The sequence below is a fragment of the Anas acuta genome, chromosome 19, assembly GCF_963932015.1.
Source record: "Anas acuta chromosome 19, bAnaAcu1.1, whole genome shotgun sequence".
Classification (NCBI taxonomy): domain Eukaryota; kingdom Metazoa; phylum Chordata; class Aves; order Anseriformes; family Anatidae; genus Anas; species Anas acuta.
The window spans coordinates 8,658,221-8,676,102 of NC_088997.1; the positions used below are offsets into that span (position 1 = coordinate 8,658,221).

At 42.8% G+C, this 17,882-nt stretch overlaps 1 protein-coding gene across 8 annotated transcripts in view; it reads left to right on the forward strand.

Annotated features, from left to right (window-relative positions):
- GTF2I (general transcription factor IIi) overlaps window positions 1–17,882 on the forward strand; it is a 69,209-nt gene that overhangs the window by 3,314 nt on the left and 48,013 nt on the right. For 6 of the 8 annotated variants that reach the window (XM_068655512.1, XM_068655514.1, XM_068655516.1 and 3 more), the window contains 7 exons: window positions 1,100–1,205; window positions 2,200–2,338; window positions 14,126–14,260; window positions 15,258–15,441; window positions 15,644–15,672; window positions 16,862–16,910; window positions 17,677–17,720. In XM_068655512.1, coding sequence (XP_068511613.1) covers window positions 1,107–1,205; window positions 2,200–2,338; window positions 14,126–14,260; window positions 15,258–15,441; window positions 15,644–15,672; window positions 16,862–16,910; window positions 17,677–17,720 — 679 coding nt within the window. In that variant the 5' untranslated portion in view covers window positions 1,100–1,106. The remainder of the gene's footprint in view (window positions 1–1,099; window positions 1,206–2,199; window positions 2,339–14,125; window positions 14,261–15,257; window positions 15,442–15,643; window positions 15,673–16,861; window positions 16,911–17,676; window positions 17,721–17,882) is intronic. The other 2 variants (XM_068655518.1, XM_068655519.1) reach the window with 1 other exon arrangement.

Here is a 17,882-nt window from a genome sequence, read left to right on the forward strand (position 1 = left end):
TATTCGCGCTGCCCTGACGTGCCTGCACACTGCTCAGCACGCACATCACCCTGGAGGACCCGAGCCGTGCCGCGAGCCCAGGTTCTGTGGGAGCAGCAAGGTGCTGCCAGCCTCTTGTGAAACGTCTCGTTTATCTCACCTGGGCTTCTAGGTGATTTTCTCAAGGTGCGTGGAGCTGAGCAGCTACATCTCCGCGATTCTCTCCTCCTGCAGGCATGTCGGCTCATTGCATTAGGTCCATGTAAACATCGGTTGCACCGTTCCAACAGAGAAATGTGCTCTTAGCAGCTGTCAAAACTTCCTGCTCAATATATTCCTTGCTGTCTATAGACAGTTCTGCCAGCAAAAGCAGAAACAAGTCCTGATTAGCACTCAGCTAAGCTGAAAGTCCTGACTGCTGTACATAAAATAGGTTTAAATCTTTGTTGTCACTCCTGAAGTCTGGTTTTTAATTTTAGCACCTTAATTGGGACTTCATAGCTATGACATTAATCCTGCAGCTGATGAATACGCAGATAAAATGTCCTGTTCTGGTTGCTGACACTGTAGTTTGAGGCTGTGATTTTGGGAGGGTTTTTTTTTGAGTCAGGCAGTGATAAATTTGTACTGAAAGTTACAGGGGGGTTCGAATACCTGTACCACAACTGTGTTGTTTGTTTGTTTTTTTTGTCATTCCTGTTGTCACACCATTAATTCCAATGTTTTTCATCTCTGGCTATTTGAATTTACATTGATTTTTCTCTCTAAGCACATCTGTAACTCTAGCAGTCCAATCAATTAATAAGTATCTTTCTAGGCACAGAGGCTGTTTGGTCTGAGCATGGCACAGCATTTTAACTTTGAAATGTTCAGCTTCCGCTTTGGATAAAACAGCAGAAAGTGTAAAAACAAGAGCAAACACTTGATCCTGTTACTTTACCTGCATATTTGCTCATGGGGGCTGTTCTGGGTCTTGGAATATATATATATATATATATATATATATATACATACACACATATATTGATTTATTTATTTATTTCTTCTCTTGCATGAGGGAGGGCTCAGATTTCTTGCACAGCTGTGTGTATCTGAGCAGGTTTTGTGTTTGATTTTATAGGAGGAGAATGGCCCAAGCTACAGCCCCAGCAGCGTCCATCCACGATGAGGATCCCTCTGAAAGCAGGATGGTGGTTACGTTCCTCATGTCGGCACTTGAGTCAATGGTTAGTAGGCGAGCTCAGCAGCTGTGGCACAGCTCTGTCTTGGCACCTGCAAGATTACAGCAATATCTTGCTGTAATTACACCCCAGGGAGCTGGAGTGTAATGTCATATCTTTTCCTTAGTGTGTGCTGTCCAGCTTCCTGTGGCTGTTTGCTTGTGGAAGTTCACGCTAGCAGTCGTCTTGTTTTTTGTTGTGTGGTCTTTCTTGTTTCTTTTTAGCAATAAAACTTTGAATGGGATCTCTATAAGAGAATTGGTTTCAAACCCTTTTTCCCAAGGGGGTATATTCAGCTCCTAAAGGTTTTGCCACTTCATGTCAGGCAGCACCTACGGTGTCTTTCTGGGTTATAGCAAACTCTGAGTTCCTAGGAAAAACTGACTTTTAATGATCACTTCTTGATGATTACCCTAACTTTCTCAGGATCTTGCTGTCTCCTTGCACTGCAAGTTTCCTGACTTCCTTGCCAGCAGTTTCTCACCTACACGTGTGCAGGGAGGGTGTGCTCTTTCCCTTCCTCTGGAGGAATGCACCTGATCCAGAGCACAGCCAGCAGGACAACAACTGAGCAGCCCTTCCTGCTTGCAATTACACCTTTCCAACCAGCTCAACTCGTGTTAGGTGTGCTGTTAAAGAACAAGACTTCTGTACACTCTGCTGAAAGCTGGAGTTGGTATAAGACAATGTGATTGTCCAATGGTGAAGTAATAATTTCCAAGGGATAGACTAAATCATTTTAATTAAAAACAGTGTAATCTCTGGGTCTAGATGAGGCCTGAATTTCACTGATGGATTTGCAGTGCTTTTCAGATTCCTTGTGAAAAGTACTCCAGACGTGTAAGTTATCCTTTGCTGATGGTTGATGTGATGTTACTTGCAGTGTCTTCTGAGAGGTGAATGCTGGCAGCAGAACTAGTAACTGTTTTAAATGATTCCACATACGTTCTATTGACTATACTTTATAATAATAAACAGTTTTTGTTTTTTCTTTTTACAGTGCAAAGAACTTGCCAAGTCCAAGGCAGAAGTTGCCTGTATTGCTGTATATGAAACAGACGTGTTTGTAGTTGGAACTGAGAGAGGAAGAGCCTTTGTCAACTCCAGGAAAGATTTTCAGAAGGATTTTGTTAAATACTGTAAGTTTCAACATTGTGTCTTTGTATTTCACTAGCTTCTTAATGTTTATTGTGTGATAACAATATCTTCTGAGAGCACAGTTCTGTAAATCATGGCTACATCTTATAACTGCTGGCTGGGGCAAAACCAGATCCTAAAAAGTCACTGTTGACAGTGGTCTTCAGTGTTATTTCAACTGACATTTCTTAGATAAATGACAAACTAGTACAATAGGAAGTGCTATCCAGCCTTAAAACATCTTCTGCATTGCCTAATTCACACTAGTTTTCCCTTGTATCCCCCTCCACCCAGTGTTTTTTCCCCCTCTCGTGGAGATTAGTCAGGGCACAGAAAAGGTCAGAGACTGTTTCGGTCTACTTAGATGATCCCTGTTCTTCAGGTCACTTGTTTCACTACAGCAGATACGCCTCTTTGACAGAAATATATTATTTACATCCTTTTCTTGTATCACTGTAAGTCACTGCGTTACTTTTGTTCTCCTTTACATCTGTAGGAGGGTGTTTTTTGATTAATTTTATTTTAATGGTGAAACGGTGGAACTTCTGTTTATAAAGCATGTTCCACTGTGTACAGGGCAATATTTTGAGTTCACTAGTTCACTTTCAAAGATTCAGTGACTCTTTGGGGATTGTTTGTGCTCATTTAGCAAAGTGTTCTTGATGGGCACTGCTTAATCAATAACACAGCGTACCTTTATCTGCCTAAGGGAAGGGAGACAATGCAGGTCAAGAGCAGGATATGGAAGAATCAGTCTGTGAGGGAATTTAAAAACAACAGCTGTAAAATGTTCTGGCTTGACTAATTAAATACTGCTTGCAAAGCAACTATGTTTAATCTGTAACAGAAACATTTACTCCTAAAAATGCTTTTGCTGCTAGCTGAAGCACTCCTGAAAGGTTTGTCCGACGAATTCATTGTTTTTGCTGGAGCGCTGGATTTGCAGTGGTCACACTCACTTGGACAGTGACTTTCTGTGGGCATCAGTATATTTACTCTAAGAAAAGTTGCTGTAATGTTGGACTGTAATAAAGATATGAACTGATATGAAAATGCAGAATTATGACCTTACTGGGAAATCAAAGATAAGATAAATCCATTCCTTCTTTGTTTGCAGTTTTTGCAGGGTTAGCAGTGTCATACTGGTGTTTATGAAAACTGCTTGCTGAGTAACGGAGGGAAGTTCATTTTTTTCACGTGTTTTTTGTTTTCAAAGGGTTTCCCTGAGATTTCAGATACTTTGTGTTATCACCAGTACAGCAGTATCATAGGCCATGCTGTGCTGGGGACTCAGCGTGCTGTGCACATCTGGTAGAGGAGTAACTGGGTTCTGATGTTCCATCTCCCTGGCCAGATCTGTATTTCTGGTTCAGTACCACGAGGAGCACTGCCTGCTCATCCGTGCTCATGTGGTTGTACCAGCTGTGGTTTCTATAGAGGTGCACGTGTTTATTGAAAGCTTACATGAGTTTGATAATCCTGATCCTTTGCTTTATTCCAGTTACAAGATATTCATACTCAGCGTGTTTATACTGTTACGTAGTCAAGATTAAACAATATCCACTTTGTGTTCATTGTGCTTCCTCCTGATCATCATGGGGTAGATCTGTGTGAATAAAGCCAACCAAACCTCGGTCATTGTGTTTGTGGTTTTAAGTACAAGTCCCCCATAGTTCCTGGGGATCTCAGTGGTGGAGATGGTGTTCTCCTGTTGACAAAAGTGTTGCTAATTCCAGAAAACCTGACTTCAAAACACCAGTTTTTAGGAATAGTAGCATTACATAGTCCTGGTGATGCTGATTCCATCACCCCCTTTCACAACTTCGAAGACTTCATGAAGTTTATAGTATAGGATTGGTTGGTCGAAGATGTAAAACTGTGGAGGCAACAGTTCTACAGTGTGAGTTTTCCCTCACACCTTTGTTTCTTCAGCTAAATATGAAATTTAGCAGTAGATCCTGATGGTTTCAATTTTATTATTTTTTTCAGAAAAAAACATCTGTGGTTCTCTGTGTTCTGTTAATAAGCTGTAGTGGTGCCATTGTTCTTTTGTGATAAATATAAAGGCTTCCAAGAAGTTTTTTAGTTTGCTGTAAAACCTGTATAATTTCAGCTGTGGTGTCATTCTCAATATTGTCAGCAGCACATGTTCCAAGGACTTGGTATTGACTTGTCTGGGTCTTTCTTCTGAAGTACGGAAGCAAGTGTAGTTACTAAGCTGTGTCTGACTTCTCTCTTGTGACAAGCCAGTGTGTGCCTCGCAGTACTGCTTCATTCCCACTTTTCCCGTAGTTCCTTTGTATAGTTCACGTAAATACAAAGAGTTCTCAGAATTTGGAAGGCTGAGGCTTCAAACCTGCTGTGTGTGTACTTCTTAGTAATGAGTATAACTTAGTGGGCTAAACTGCGATACGTATGAGGGGTGTGAAGGAAGCAGCATCGGTGTCCTCTAGCAGTCTGGGACTGGCTGAAAAACTGGTTCACTGAGCAGCAGAGCTGGAGTTTGGTTTCCCGGGGCTGTCATTCACAAAGACTTTCATCCACGTGGATTCCCAAATGCTTAGTGGCAGGGGAAGGAGGAAACACTGTGCACATCTCATGTATCTTGTTACCTTAAAGTGTGTTAGAAACAGACCGTGGCAATGCTTCCTTTTAATATTGGTATGTGTTGTGTACTAAAATGTTGAAGAGCCAGGCAAGAGGTATTAATTGTTTAAATTTGGATCAGATAATACTCTTCCAAACTGTGCTTAATTAAGGTGTCTGTAAGCCCTGTGTTTCAGTGAAATCGGATGTTTCAGGCGTGCCTCCTAATGTGGAACTGCATGTGCTTGTTTGCAGAACTTGGGTAACCTGTGGTGTCAGATATTCTAAGCCAAGGAAAGTTTGTTGTGCGTAAAAAGGAGATATTCTTGGAGTGCCTGCTCGTACAGAATCTGGACAACCATGGGTACTCAAGCTCATACGCTTCTTGCCCTACCAGTGCCTCTTTGCTCTAGTTGCTGTTCCCTGCTGAAGTGTATTTATTGTACGGCCTATGGCGAGATGAAACGCCTGAGTGCTGGGAGCTCTGGGTTATCAGCCATCCTGAACAGAAGCCTGGGGCGCCTCAGGAGTGCTGCTCCCTTCCTGTGCTCATTTTTGTCACCTTTGCAATTTCCGTTGAGGTTTGGTCAAGGTTTGGCACCGGCCCTGTGGAATTCATTCTCATTCAAATGGAGCTGGTGGGGAGTTAAAAAAAAGGAGGGGGGAGCAGAAGAGGCCTCAGCTCATCCCTGGGTTGTGCTCGCCTGTCAGAGCGGACTTTGAGAAGAGCTTGTTGACTCAAACACCTTTTGGGTCATCTGCTCTGCACTTGGAAAGAAACAACAAAGCGCTGTGTGTGCCATCCCACCTGCCGAGGAGCTGGTTGTTCTCCAGGAGTCCCAGCAGCCTCCCCTAGCATACCGCTGGTACCGTTGCTCTGTTGGTACGTAGGAAGCATGGAAGCGTGGCCCTGCTAGGTCTTGGTTTTTCTTCCTGGTGACCCCCAGATTCCAAGCTGACCTTAATGCCTCTGGTGTGGGCCAGAATTTCTGCTTCAGGTCCTGCTGGAGACTTTGGCCTAGCCACTCTCCTTACCTGTACCTCTGTGTCCAGCTAGCCACAGGTTGCAAAAGCTCCTTGTAGCTTCAAGAATGATCAGAATCTGAATGCTTTAGTGGGCACAGCTGTTTCCCCTGCTTGTGATGAATGATTGCTCCAAAGGCCTTACTAGAAAGATTGCTCAGCTTTTGTTCACCACTATCTGTGCTATGTGGATTACTCTTCCCTCTTGGATATCCATCATGATCTTTTCCAGGCAAGTAAAATGACTTGTCCCATAAATTAGGCTATTGTGGACCTACTTGAAGATCTGTGGCACCTCTCATTGAATCTGCAGTCTCTGAGTAGAATGCATTAGGATTTCCAGGGAAATGTTTTCTGGCATTGTGCTCTCTTGCTGCTTTGACTTTATAACTAATTTAAAACATCAGCAGTTTGGGGGGGAAGGAGAAGTAAACTAACAGAACCATGGAAAGCTAGATCTTAGTGTTTCGTTTTTTCTAAATAAAACTGGCAAGTCTCCAACTGGATTGTCAACTGTTGGACCTAAGGGGCCTGCTGCGATCTCTGAATAACTGAAATTAGCATGCCTGGGCTATGTAGTAACTTGCCCCCATAGTCCAGGGAGGATTGAGCACCCCTGGCTGAAGTTACACTGTGTCGGGGTTCTTGTAGTAGAAGCTGCTGGCTTCCTATCCTGTAGCTGCAGTTACAGGCATGCAGTGACTGCCGTAATTTGAGGGTTTGGCTTCTCCAGAAGCTGCTGTTCACTGTGCGGGATCTCCCCGCTACAGAGAATGAGCTTTTTATCTTTGTCTAATATGGTGGCTAATGCACAAAAATGCTGTAGAGCAATCATTCGATCTTCAAGGATGGGTGTGCAAAGCTGGGCTGTGAGTAGTCGGTTTGTACATCACGCCTACACCGGAGAGCATCAGCCTGCGTCACCCCTCGCTGCTCATCCCCACAGGCTGGAGATTCCTGTGCAGCATTAAAGCAAACCTGTCACCGCCCTGACCTTGTGTCCTAGCCATGCCCAAGAGGTACAGCTCGCTTCTGTCTGCATTCTGTGTTCCCTTTGTTGGCTAGGCTGGGTGCTGTCTGTACTGGACATCACAGAGTAGAAGTACTGGGACTCTTATCTCAGTTCTTCCTCCCCTCTTTACTTGCTTTCCTGATCTGTTTCTAGGGCTTCTTCTTAAGAAATTCTACTCCTGCTGTTCTGAGTACAGACATATGTTTGAATTAAATCACCCAGTGTGTCTGTAGCTGTGATACCTGCAGCAGAGTGCACTTCACCATGTCACCAGGGCTTGGGCCAGCGTCATGCTGTCATGGACACAATGCCAAGATCCTGGCCAGCTGCGAGGTGATCGTAAGGCTCCAGATCTGCTTTTGTCACAACTGGTGGCACTGCTCGGTGGCAGCAAGTAGGAGCTCCATAACTGCTGTCTGCGTGAGGACTTTCCTACAGAGGATTTGGTGGCACTGGCTCAAGTCATGTCCCATGGAAATTGCAGATGGACAGTATGGCCCCGAGCCCCACTGTTAGATGCAGCAGCTTCCTCCTGTCGTTTGTTTGCCTGTTCTCTGTCGTGCACTGTTTGGTAGTGACAAGAGGCACCAGTACTCCAAATTGCCTGGCTACTATTTTCTTTTCAATCTATAAGCATTGTGTGAAAGACAATAGTCAATACTTGCAACTGAGGTTTAAAACATGTCAATATTGTTCGTTATACCACAGACATTGCAATTACTTCTAATAATGGCAATAACAGAGGCAATGCTAGCAACACAGCCAGATTTACAAAGCAATGTAGCTGCTTTAAAAATCTGGAGTAGTGCTTTTGAATGTTTCCATGCCATCTACCTGTAGGCATCTAAATAGCTTGTAAATCAGTATTTTTGTCTCGAACCTTGTTTTTTTCTTTCGTAGCTGGTATTCAAAAAGCATGGTGTAAGAAATCGTGACTTTGTTTTTTTTAACCAAGCAGAGTGAAGTGTATGGGATACCGGTATAAGATTCAAACATGCTGAAGCTGACAGGCAAGCTTTGCTGCTTTCTTTCGGTGTCTAACGATGAAGCTATTTACGTGTTTGATCCAATCTGTGCATCGTTATGTACCTTCAGTGTAAGCAGTGCTGCACAGGCTGATGATACTGCAGGCGTGAGGACAGCATGCACGGTGCTGGTATTTAGGAGATGATGGGTGGGAGTCAAGCTACAGCAGCGTGAACGTTTGTTAACTCGGTAGCTCTGGGTTAATTTTAGCCCTGTGCTTAAAGATCTTTAATGAAACCTACCGAGGTGCTCTCTGCTCCTGCAGCTTGCTGCTGGCTGTGTGTAATGCTGTCAGGCTGGGCACAGTCCTTCTGTGGTTCTGTCTGGGTGCTCCAGCAATGATGGAAACCACGTAGAAATGCAGCTGACTTGTGGCTTCCTTACAGTTGTGATTACCCCTGGTTATGTTCTGTTATTATCTATTTCTTGCTTGTCATGCCTGTGATTTCAGACACGGTCTCTAAACAGGACAGTTCGCTTTTCGGCCACGAAGCAAAATGTTTGCAGTGCAGCCTGGATCCCCTGACGTGTATGCAAAGAGCCTAATACGTTATTTCAGCATTCCTCTAACAGTAGAGATTATTAGTGGCTCTAACTGCTAACGATCATACTTGTTATAAAATCCAAAGGATAATCATCAGTGTGCCAGGGCAAATGGTGGAAATACCGTTCTGTCACTGGCTGACATCTTTCTGTGTTGCTCAGAGGCTAATCCCTTGACACTAATGCAGCTGATGTAAAAATACCAGTTCTTTTTTGATGGTGATGCGCCAGTGGGGGAACTGGTTTCCCACAGTTGTTTTCTTTGGCCCTAAGCTATTCTGTGGTCAGCTGAGACTTCCCTGGCTTTTGCTGCTCCTGAAGCTACAGAATATTTTGGAAGAGAAAAGAATCATTAAATCGTAGGCTTAAACACTAAGTGAAAGAAAAACAGTAAGAGCTGGGCTGAGGATTAATCCTGACAAAACACCCGTGGAGCTGCATGCATGCCATCCCCTCATCTGTTACCTGTTGTAAATGCAGGTTTGGGGGCTGGGGCTGCCAGGATTCTTGCCTTTCCTAGTATGCTGCAAAGGAAGCATAGCAGCAGAAAAGGCTGTTGGATTAGAATTTAAAGGCTGTACTTACCGGGATGTTTCCTACTACCACGCTAGAGCTGTGTTACACCTCTGTAGTATTTGACCTCTTTTTTTTTTTTTCATGCCAGATTTCCTTTCAGCAATTTGGGAGTGGCCTCTTCAAAACAACCTCTGCTTAATGCTTATTCTGCTCGGATATCTGCTGGAACAGGCAATTCCCCGTCAGTCTTCATGGGAGCTCATTCATTTGCAGCTCTCAGCTGTGTCCTTGAGATTTCACTCTCTCCCCCCCCCCCCCCTTTATTTTTCCTGGGCAGCTGACTTGGAATAATTTCCACTTTGCAAATTGCAAGAAGGGAGAAGACTGACAGCTGCTCCTGGCCATGCTGGCTGTAGCCTGTCCCCATTTCCCAGCCCAGCCATAGTGGTGCTGGTTAACCATACCGTATGATACCGTATTTACTCCTGCGTGGCTGCCTTGGAGCTGAGACCTCTCTTCCCTGCTGGCAGAGGGGACCACGTGAGTGCTCCCCTGTCTGTTTTGTGCTCTGTGAGCCAGGTTGCATCATGCCTTTTTGCATCAGGCCTTCTTAGTGGTGTTTTGCCAACCTGGCTGGCTCTGCCTGGAGGTAATTAGGGAACAGTTTCATAATCCTTGCTTGAGAGGTGTGGGCATGATAACCCCTCGCTTCCTCTTGTGTATTTCCTTTTCCTTCTCTGGGCAGCTCTCTGCTAAGATGTGCTTTTGCTTTGTGCCCAGGGAGATTGTGTGATTGTAAAACATTAGCACTGTGGGGTTAGTTCTGGGGTCCCTGTCTCCCAAGGATGTGAACATGATACATGGAGCGTCCTGGTTGCTAAATGTTCCATGGTATGGTCTCCTTTCCATTTTTCATTAAAAAGCATGAAACCGTGTATGTTCCTCCTAGAAAGGTGAGATGCCTTCCTGCAGGCATCTTGGCTACTTCCAGCACTCTGGGCTTCTGCTTTCCCAGTCCCTTAGGTTTTTACATCACACTCTGTTCATCAGAAGCACTAGTGCACATTTTGGTTGTTTTCACCCCTGTCCCTATTCTTTGGGGGAGTTGCAGTTGTAACTACTTGATAACCTAGCAGCACTGCATTCATTCTTTAAATCCCTAAGAGCTTTTTAGGGACTTGTTTCCATCACTTTCTGATTTGTATTTTCAGATTGTAGCTGTGAGTTAGAGCATCCAACTCTGAAGACGTGATCAGTTTATTCATAATAAATCACACACTAACAGATTACTTTATTTAAAGATAACATTCCTCTAGTACTTACTGCGTGTAACTGCAACTGTTGGGTGACAATAAAACCCAAAGTAATCATCCCCTGCCTTAGCGAGAGCTGCTGTTTTGCCACTGCTGCCTGCGTTTCAGATCACTTAAATGGCTTGGCTCACATTCCCTTCCTGTCTAACCTCCTGAAACACACACAATGTAGTTCTTGAGCTGTCCCATGCCGCACATTTCCTAAACGTTGATGTGTTTGTTAGCTGAACTCTGCATTAATAATCCAGGTTTTTGTGAAAGGCATGGGACTAGTCCTTGTACCTTTTTAGCGTTGCCCTGTGGCCAGCTTTACTGTTTGACTTTTCTCCTTTGTGGTTCTCCTCGTCCTGTTTCCCCCCAGCTCCCCACGTTGCCAGTAGGGCTTTACCTGAAGAGGATGCCTGCCTGTCCTGGCCAGCTCTGCGTTTTCTGATTGTCTCCTTTGTAGCCTCCCCCCTTCCCTCCACAGTATTAGGGATTACTGTTTTTACTAAGCTTTACAGTACTGGCAGTTTCCCTCAATTTAAAAAATAGTTTATGCCTTTTCCCAAATTATTAAAATAAAAATAACTTGTCTAATTATTTTAAAAGTTTTGAAAATGTATTTTTGTTTTAAAAGATCGCAGGCAGCCCAGACACCTTTCCTTTCCCCCAGCTCCAGCTGTAGCCGTGCCCTAGCCAGCCCGGAGCTCTGTGCTGGTTCACTGGCTTTGTTCAGCACTTGGCTGGCCTCTTTTGCATCCTTATTAGAGCTGGGGTGATTGGCAGAAGCCTTTCATGCTTCTTTCTGGCTAGCCAGTTAAGGCTTATGAAGCTAGTAACTACTCTTTTTTCCTAAAATAAAATAAAAATAAAAAAAAAACTTGCTAAAAGTGCAGGCACACGTTGGTGGAGACCACCCATCTCGTTGCCTGTAGATGCAAACAAACGAAGTCACTGCAGATAGCTGATCTCTTTCATAGTCCCTGGCTCCTAAATTCTGCCTCAGGTGATCTGCTTTTCTTGTGGTTGAAGCGATCCTTTGATAAACATAAAATGATTTTTCTTTAATTTGAGGTTATTGTCCAATTTCCTGAACTGTAGAACTGGCTGGGTTTAAAAAGCTCACACATGAACTGGGTGGATGAAAGAAAGCAAACTGCTTTTAGCTACATAGACACACTTTCCCTTCGCTTGTTTGCAGTTACTTTTGGAGCACAATTTTCCTTCATCACCACTAATAAAATACAGTTTTCCTTCAGCACCACCACTAAAATACACGTCCCTGAGTGTCATTACAGTGCAGTGGTTGGCCTTAAATTGCCTCTCAGGCTGTCTGCACATGGATGACATTCATCTTCTTACAGCCTTTTCCTGGTTTCCTGTACTTGAGGGATTAAAACCCTCCTGCTGTTACAAGATGCCTTACATACCATAGGGCTGATGGCCCCTTTGCTGGAGAAGTGTTAAGCTTCATCAGCTCCCAGTACCAAAAAAAAATTAGAAATTGAGATTTTATCGTTTTGAATATTCTGTTTGTTGCTATGTCACAGAAAAAAGGAGGGTTTTTCTTTCAAAGCAGCCTATTCAGCCCTTAAAATAAATCAATGCAGATATTATATACTCTCCTTATGAGGGTAGAGGCAGCTGCATGCTGCTAGGGTGCTGTCTTTGCCAGCCCTGTGGCAGGCTGGGCAGGGAAGAGGGAGGGCTGGGAGGGTTGTTCTGAGTAACAAACACCTGGGGAACACCAGGAGGTAAGAGGCACTCAGCCACATGCAGGTGCTTACTGCAAAATGAGGATTATTGTACTTAGACCAGCGTAGTCCTGCTGAACTTTGCAAAGTGACGGACTAATCCTGCTGTATGCTCCCAGCTGGGGAGAATGCAGTTCTTTACTACATGACCTTCCCCACCCTTACGGAGCCATTTATCTTATAAATACAGCTGGACCATCCATCTTCCCTTCCAAGTCCTGTTCCAGGCATCCCCTCTCCCAAATCTAGCCCGAAACCTCCTTTGAGCCCTGGTAATTTGGTAAGAGCTCCTGCAGAGCCTTGTAGCTTGTGCAGCCTCTGACCCGAGGAGGTGCCCCTGCCCATGCTGCCAGGAGGAGGCAAATGGGCAGTGGGTTTCGAAAACTTGCTGTCTTTTGAGACCTGATCTCGTTTGTCCAACTTGATTGAAATTGGCCAACAAGCATAGGAGAGATTAGGGAGGCAAACAGCTGTACTGCCTGAGAAAATTGGATAAAAATCATGTAATAAAAAGAACCAGTAATCTTTTTCCAAATAAGAAGGAAAGTTTGTCTTTTTTTCATTTTAATGGGAATGTGAGCACTGTTGTCATTTTTATTTTGCTTATTATTTTTTGAAGGTGTGAGTACACTTTAGAGAGCTACTGACAACAAAGGCATTTCAGTGAATCAGTCGTTATGCGAAAAAAGCCAAAAAGCCATGCTGCACGGAAACTAAGACCTGTAATCCCTTAGTCCACAGGCAAACCTTATTAACTGTTGTTAATTAAGCCCTTGTGTTACGGGTGAATAATAATATTCTACTCCTGCATTATTTTTCTTACGATAGGCACTGTCACATCTCAGAGAAAGCAGAAGTTGGGCCCGAAGTGCTGAGCTGCTGCTCGGTGTCCCATGGGGATGGGCTTCCAGGGCACAGGATCTGGCCTCTACAGGAAGGAATCGATTCTTTTTTAAAGGAAGAAATGAGTTTTCAAGATGACAAATGCATTTTTACCGTGAAAGTGCTCCCAGTTCATTTCACAACCGTTTATGCTCAGTTCAAAGCGCTGTGTGTTTGCCCCTGTGCACCACATCACTGCAAGCAGTGCTGGTGCTGCAGGTCCCAATGCTTCGTGTCCTTGCTCACGGTGAAATCATGATGCAGCTTCAGCATTGATTGCACTTAGGAACATAGATCTTTCTTGCTTTCTCTTTCATCCACGGAATCTATCTGTTGTTTCCCCCTCTTTTTGCTGGGTGATTCTTGGTAAAACATCTCAAGCACACAGTGATATGAAGAGGAGGCTGCAGCCTAAAACAGATCACTTCTGTTTAAGATCAAAGCGTTGTTACTCCCCTGCTCCTTTTGCAATGACTTTCTCAGAAAACAGAACAAGGTTCAGGGCTGAAATCTCCTTTTTATCTGTTCTGTTGGTGGCAGCTTGTTTGCAGCCCCTCCCATCCAGCAACAAGAGATGTGCTTGGATGTCTTGTAGCAGGTGAGAGAGCTGCGCTGCACAGGAGCTGTTGTGTCAAAAGCCAGATCCCTTCTGTAAAAGATCCAGTTAAGCACGTAACAGCATAAACAAAACAGGTTATAACACAGCTGCTGAGTGAGACATCAAGCACAGTGTTAGAGAGTTATGAGACTCCACACAGACATTTTAAATTTTCCTTGGTGACTGTATCAATCCTTTTATTCTTGGCATTTTTGCCTCTTATTTCTACTGTATTTCACTCTCCTGAGATTTGCAATGTTTTCTACATCTTCATTCCCAAAAAGGCCTACTCGTTTGTGTCTCTAAATCATTCTCATACCTCAGAGGGTGATGTTTACAAAGGTTGTAGGGAAAATAAAATAATTTTGGTGTAAGTTTAAATTTACCCGTTGCCTGTGTGCATAGGTAAGTGCGTTTGCCTCTAAGGTGAAGAAGTTCTTACAGCTTCAAAGCAGGAATCACTCTGAAGTGTCTGTAGTCTAAACCGGGGGGATTTGTTTTTTTTTTAGTAACTTGCTATTTTATTTTGTCTCGTTTGTATAAACAAACTCTAGGTGTTACGGAAGAGGAGAGGGCTGCAGAGATGCAGAAAACAAAGACTCTGCCATCTGTAAACAGGCTGACTGTGGATATCATGGAACTGGAAGCGCTCAGAAAGTCTGTGGAGGACTTCTTCTGCTTTTGCTATGGTGGGTGCTTTAAAGTCTTCAAAATACCTGTTCTGGATTCCTTATTTTTTATTCCAGTTGGGAAGGAGGTCCTGTACAGTCTTAGCCTTTCAGCTGTACTGCTGTTAAGGTAATAAGCCTCTGTCCTGGTTTCAGTTAGGACAGAGTTAATTTTCTGCCTAGTAGCTGGTAGGGTGCTGTGTTTTGGCTTAGGATGAGAAGAGTGCTGATAACACCCCGATGTTTTAAGTGTTGCAGAGCAGTGCTTACACCAAGCCAAGGACTTTTCAGCTCCTCGCTCTGTCCTGCCAGCGGGCAGGCTGGGGGTGCAGCAAGAGCTGGGAAGGGACAGACCCAGGACAGCTGACCTGAAGTGGCCAAAGGGGTATTCCATCCCATCTGGGGTCATGCTAAACAATATGTAGGGGTGGCTGGCCAGGGGAGGGGGGCCGGACTGCTCGGGGTTAGGCTGGGCATCGGTCAGCGGGTGGTGAGCAATTGCATTGTGCATCACTTGTTTGTACACATTATTAGTAGTAGTACTATTATCATTGTTATTATTATTGTTGTTATTATTATTTTCCTGTCTTAATAAACTGTCTTTATCTCAATTCACTTTCCCGTTTCTCTCCCCCATCCCAGAGAGGGAGGTGGGATTGTGAGCGAACGGCTGTGTAGTGTTTAGCTGCTGGCAGGGTTAAACCACAACAGCCTCATTTTTACTAGCTGATTCTGAAGTGTACACATTGGATTTCGTTTTTTTTCTAATGTTTTGCAGGATATAATTTGGGATTACTGCACAGTACAGTCCCCTTAGTTTTGTTTTAAGAAAGCCCCTGTACCTCAGTGGGTTCCACTGCATGTTGGTGTGTGCAGTACTTGGTTTCCTGCAGAGATTTGCATCTGCACCTTGTTTTCTCTCCAGTCCTCTCCAAAGTAGTAGTGGGTTTTATGAGGCACAGATCCTTTTGCTAACTTGCACCCTTCTGACCTTGTAACAATCTCATTTTATTTTTAGGTAAAGCTTTAGGAAAGTCAACAGTAGTACCTGTGCCATACGAGAAGATTCAGAGAGACCAGTCTGCTGTGGTGGTGCAGGGCCTGCCTGAAGGACTTGCATTTAAACATCCAGCAAATTATGATGTTTCAACCCTGAAGTGGATTTTGGAAAACAAGTCAGGGATCTCATTTATCATCAAAAGGTTATTTGCTGCCTCCTCTTTTTACTCTGTCCATTAAAGTTTTTGTACTTAAATTTGCATTCATTTTTTAATTAAATACATTGCAGCCTGTTTTGCTTGAGCAGAAGTGTTGCCTTTTTTTAATATACTCTGAAGTAAATACTGATGTCTTGGCTAAAGCTATGTGTTTTGTTTGTTTGTTTTTCCCTTTATTTCTATACAGGCCTTTCCTAGAGCCAAAGAAACATCTAGGTAAGTTAGTACTTATTCAGGTTCAAAAATAGCTTAGAATTTTACTTTCAAAAAGGCAACATCGTTTTCTCCAGTACTTGGCAGGATAGCAGTATAAATGCAGTATTTGGTCTTTTGGAGAAAGAGGCAAACTTCGTGGAAATTCCTAGGCTGTGAGTTGCCTCACTCGCTTTTGGAACTATAACCTTTTCCTTTATGCTTTCTGCTAGGAGCAACTAATTAGAGACAAATTTGTTCTATTGTGTTCTTTGTCCTTTTACTCAATTTAAATTTAATGTGAATTGGATAGTATCCTAGGGAAAAGAGAAATGAACTGATGAAAGGCTGTGCGTTGCATTTTTAGAAGATGCCTAGTCTTTGCTGTGCTCTGCATTCCAATATGTAGCTGATTTTGGCATTTATATCTCATTTTAAAAATTGATTTAATCTTCTGAAGTGGTTAGGTGTTGCAGTTTCTATGAAAGCCTATACGTTTTAAAAAATCTGAGCTAATGTAGTTCTTTAAGAACTCTGAAGATTCATTTCTAGCTTTGAAGAAGTCCCTTCCCCTGTTCCAGCTGTGAAATTATATTTTGCTTTAGTTGCAAGAAGTGCATGTGAGGATTTGTTTTATGGAGAGGATAAAGCATGTTGTTTACCAGAATCTCTATAGGAATGTAGTCAAAAAAGAAAAGTTTCACTTTCTGATGTGTAACAGCTAGAAACTGAAGCTTGATTAGTAAAATCAGAAATGTGTTGCCTGTGCCTAGTAAGAAAACTAGAGAGTAGGGAATTACAGAGATTCCAGTAATTAAATATTTATATTGATAAAGCAAGGTAGGTTTCAGTGGGTAAGCAACTTCTTGAAAACATAACCCATTTGTGTAGCTGTAATTTAGGAATAAAACCATCCTCCTCCTTTTAGCAGTTTAGATGAAGGATTTGCTTAGCTTTGTTTCCCAAGATTTTCACTTCAAATCATGAAAGAGAGCACTGAAAAGCATACTGATAGGCACATTTGAAGTAATTTTATATTGGTGTTAAATGCAGTTTAATGAGATCCATCCTTCATATCTGTGTACAGAGAACATACGCACATACCTGCCCAATTTGAACAGGTTTTTGCTTCATGAAATCAATGTTACATTTTCAATTTGTGTTTAAGGTGAACGGAGAACAGGAAATTCAAAGGTTGTCTTTTAACTTTCAGGAGCTCATATGACAGATCCTTCACATTCAATTATACCTCCAGGTGGAAGGTGAATTTAAAATAATGTAGTTTTTTTGCCTGTCTTTAAATATTTCATCTACTGAGAAACAGACAAGCTTGTGTAGTATGATTTGATGTTGGTACCAACTGCGTGTTTTCATATAGTTTATCTTTCTCTTAATGTGCCTTCTCTGTCCAACTGACCTTTGGATAACTTTTGCTTGCATGGGATTATAAAAAGCATGAAGTTGAATTTTCTCTTTCTTTTGACCATTATTTGTGGGGAAGCTGTTGCGAATTAAACAGATGGCAAAGTTTCCCCTCAGTTTAATTAGCCCAGCGAGTGTTCTTAATTCACGGTCTGTCAGTCAGGGATGTTTGTCCTGTTGTGTGCTGCAGCAGTGATGGGGAACAGCTGTAATGCTCCTGCCTTCCCCTCCTCAATTAAAAACCCAGTACATATATATTTATCCTTCAATGAAGAGATTATATGTGGAATAAATCAAAAATTGATTAATGTGGAAACAGAGCAAAATGACTGTTGTTTCTGTGGCTGTGAGTGCACTTTTTGTTAAATGGTGAACGCTCCTGAATATTGTGCACATCCTGAGAATGTAGGGATGGGAGATTCCTCCCCTTTCCCTACAGATAATTCAGATAAGCCAAGATGCAAAGCTTTTTACTTCTGTTTTTCTAGTTTGAAAACAATACAGTGAGGTTGATTTTACTAGACAGCTTGTAAAGCTGAAGGAACTTTCTAGAAATGTGATATATTTCTTTTATAATGTCAGTGTTTGTTTTGTTTATTTTTATAGTTGTCCTCCTATTCAAGTGAAAACGGAACCAAATGAGGATTCTGGTATGTTCAAAATTTTGTCCTCATTTGCAAAAAATGATGAATCAGTTTCTGTTCAGAAGGTTCTTTTAAGGAATGATAGGAAAATCCAATAAAAGCCGCAAAGAGCCATCACATGTGAGAAAGAAAAGCTTTACTTAAAAATGGCCACTTTTCAGTTGCAGT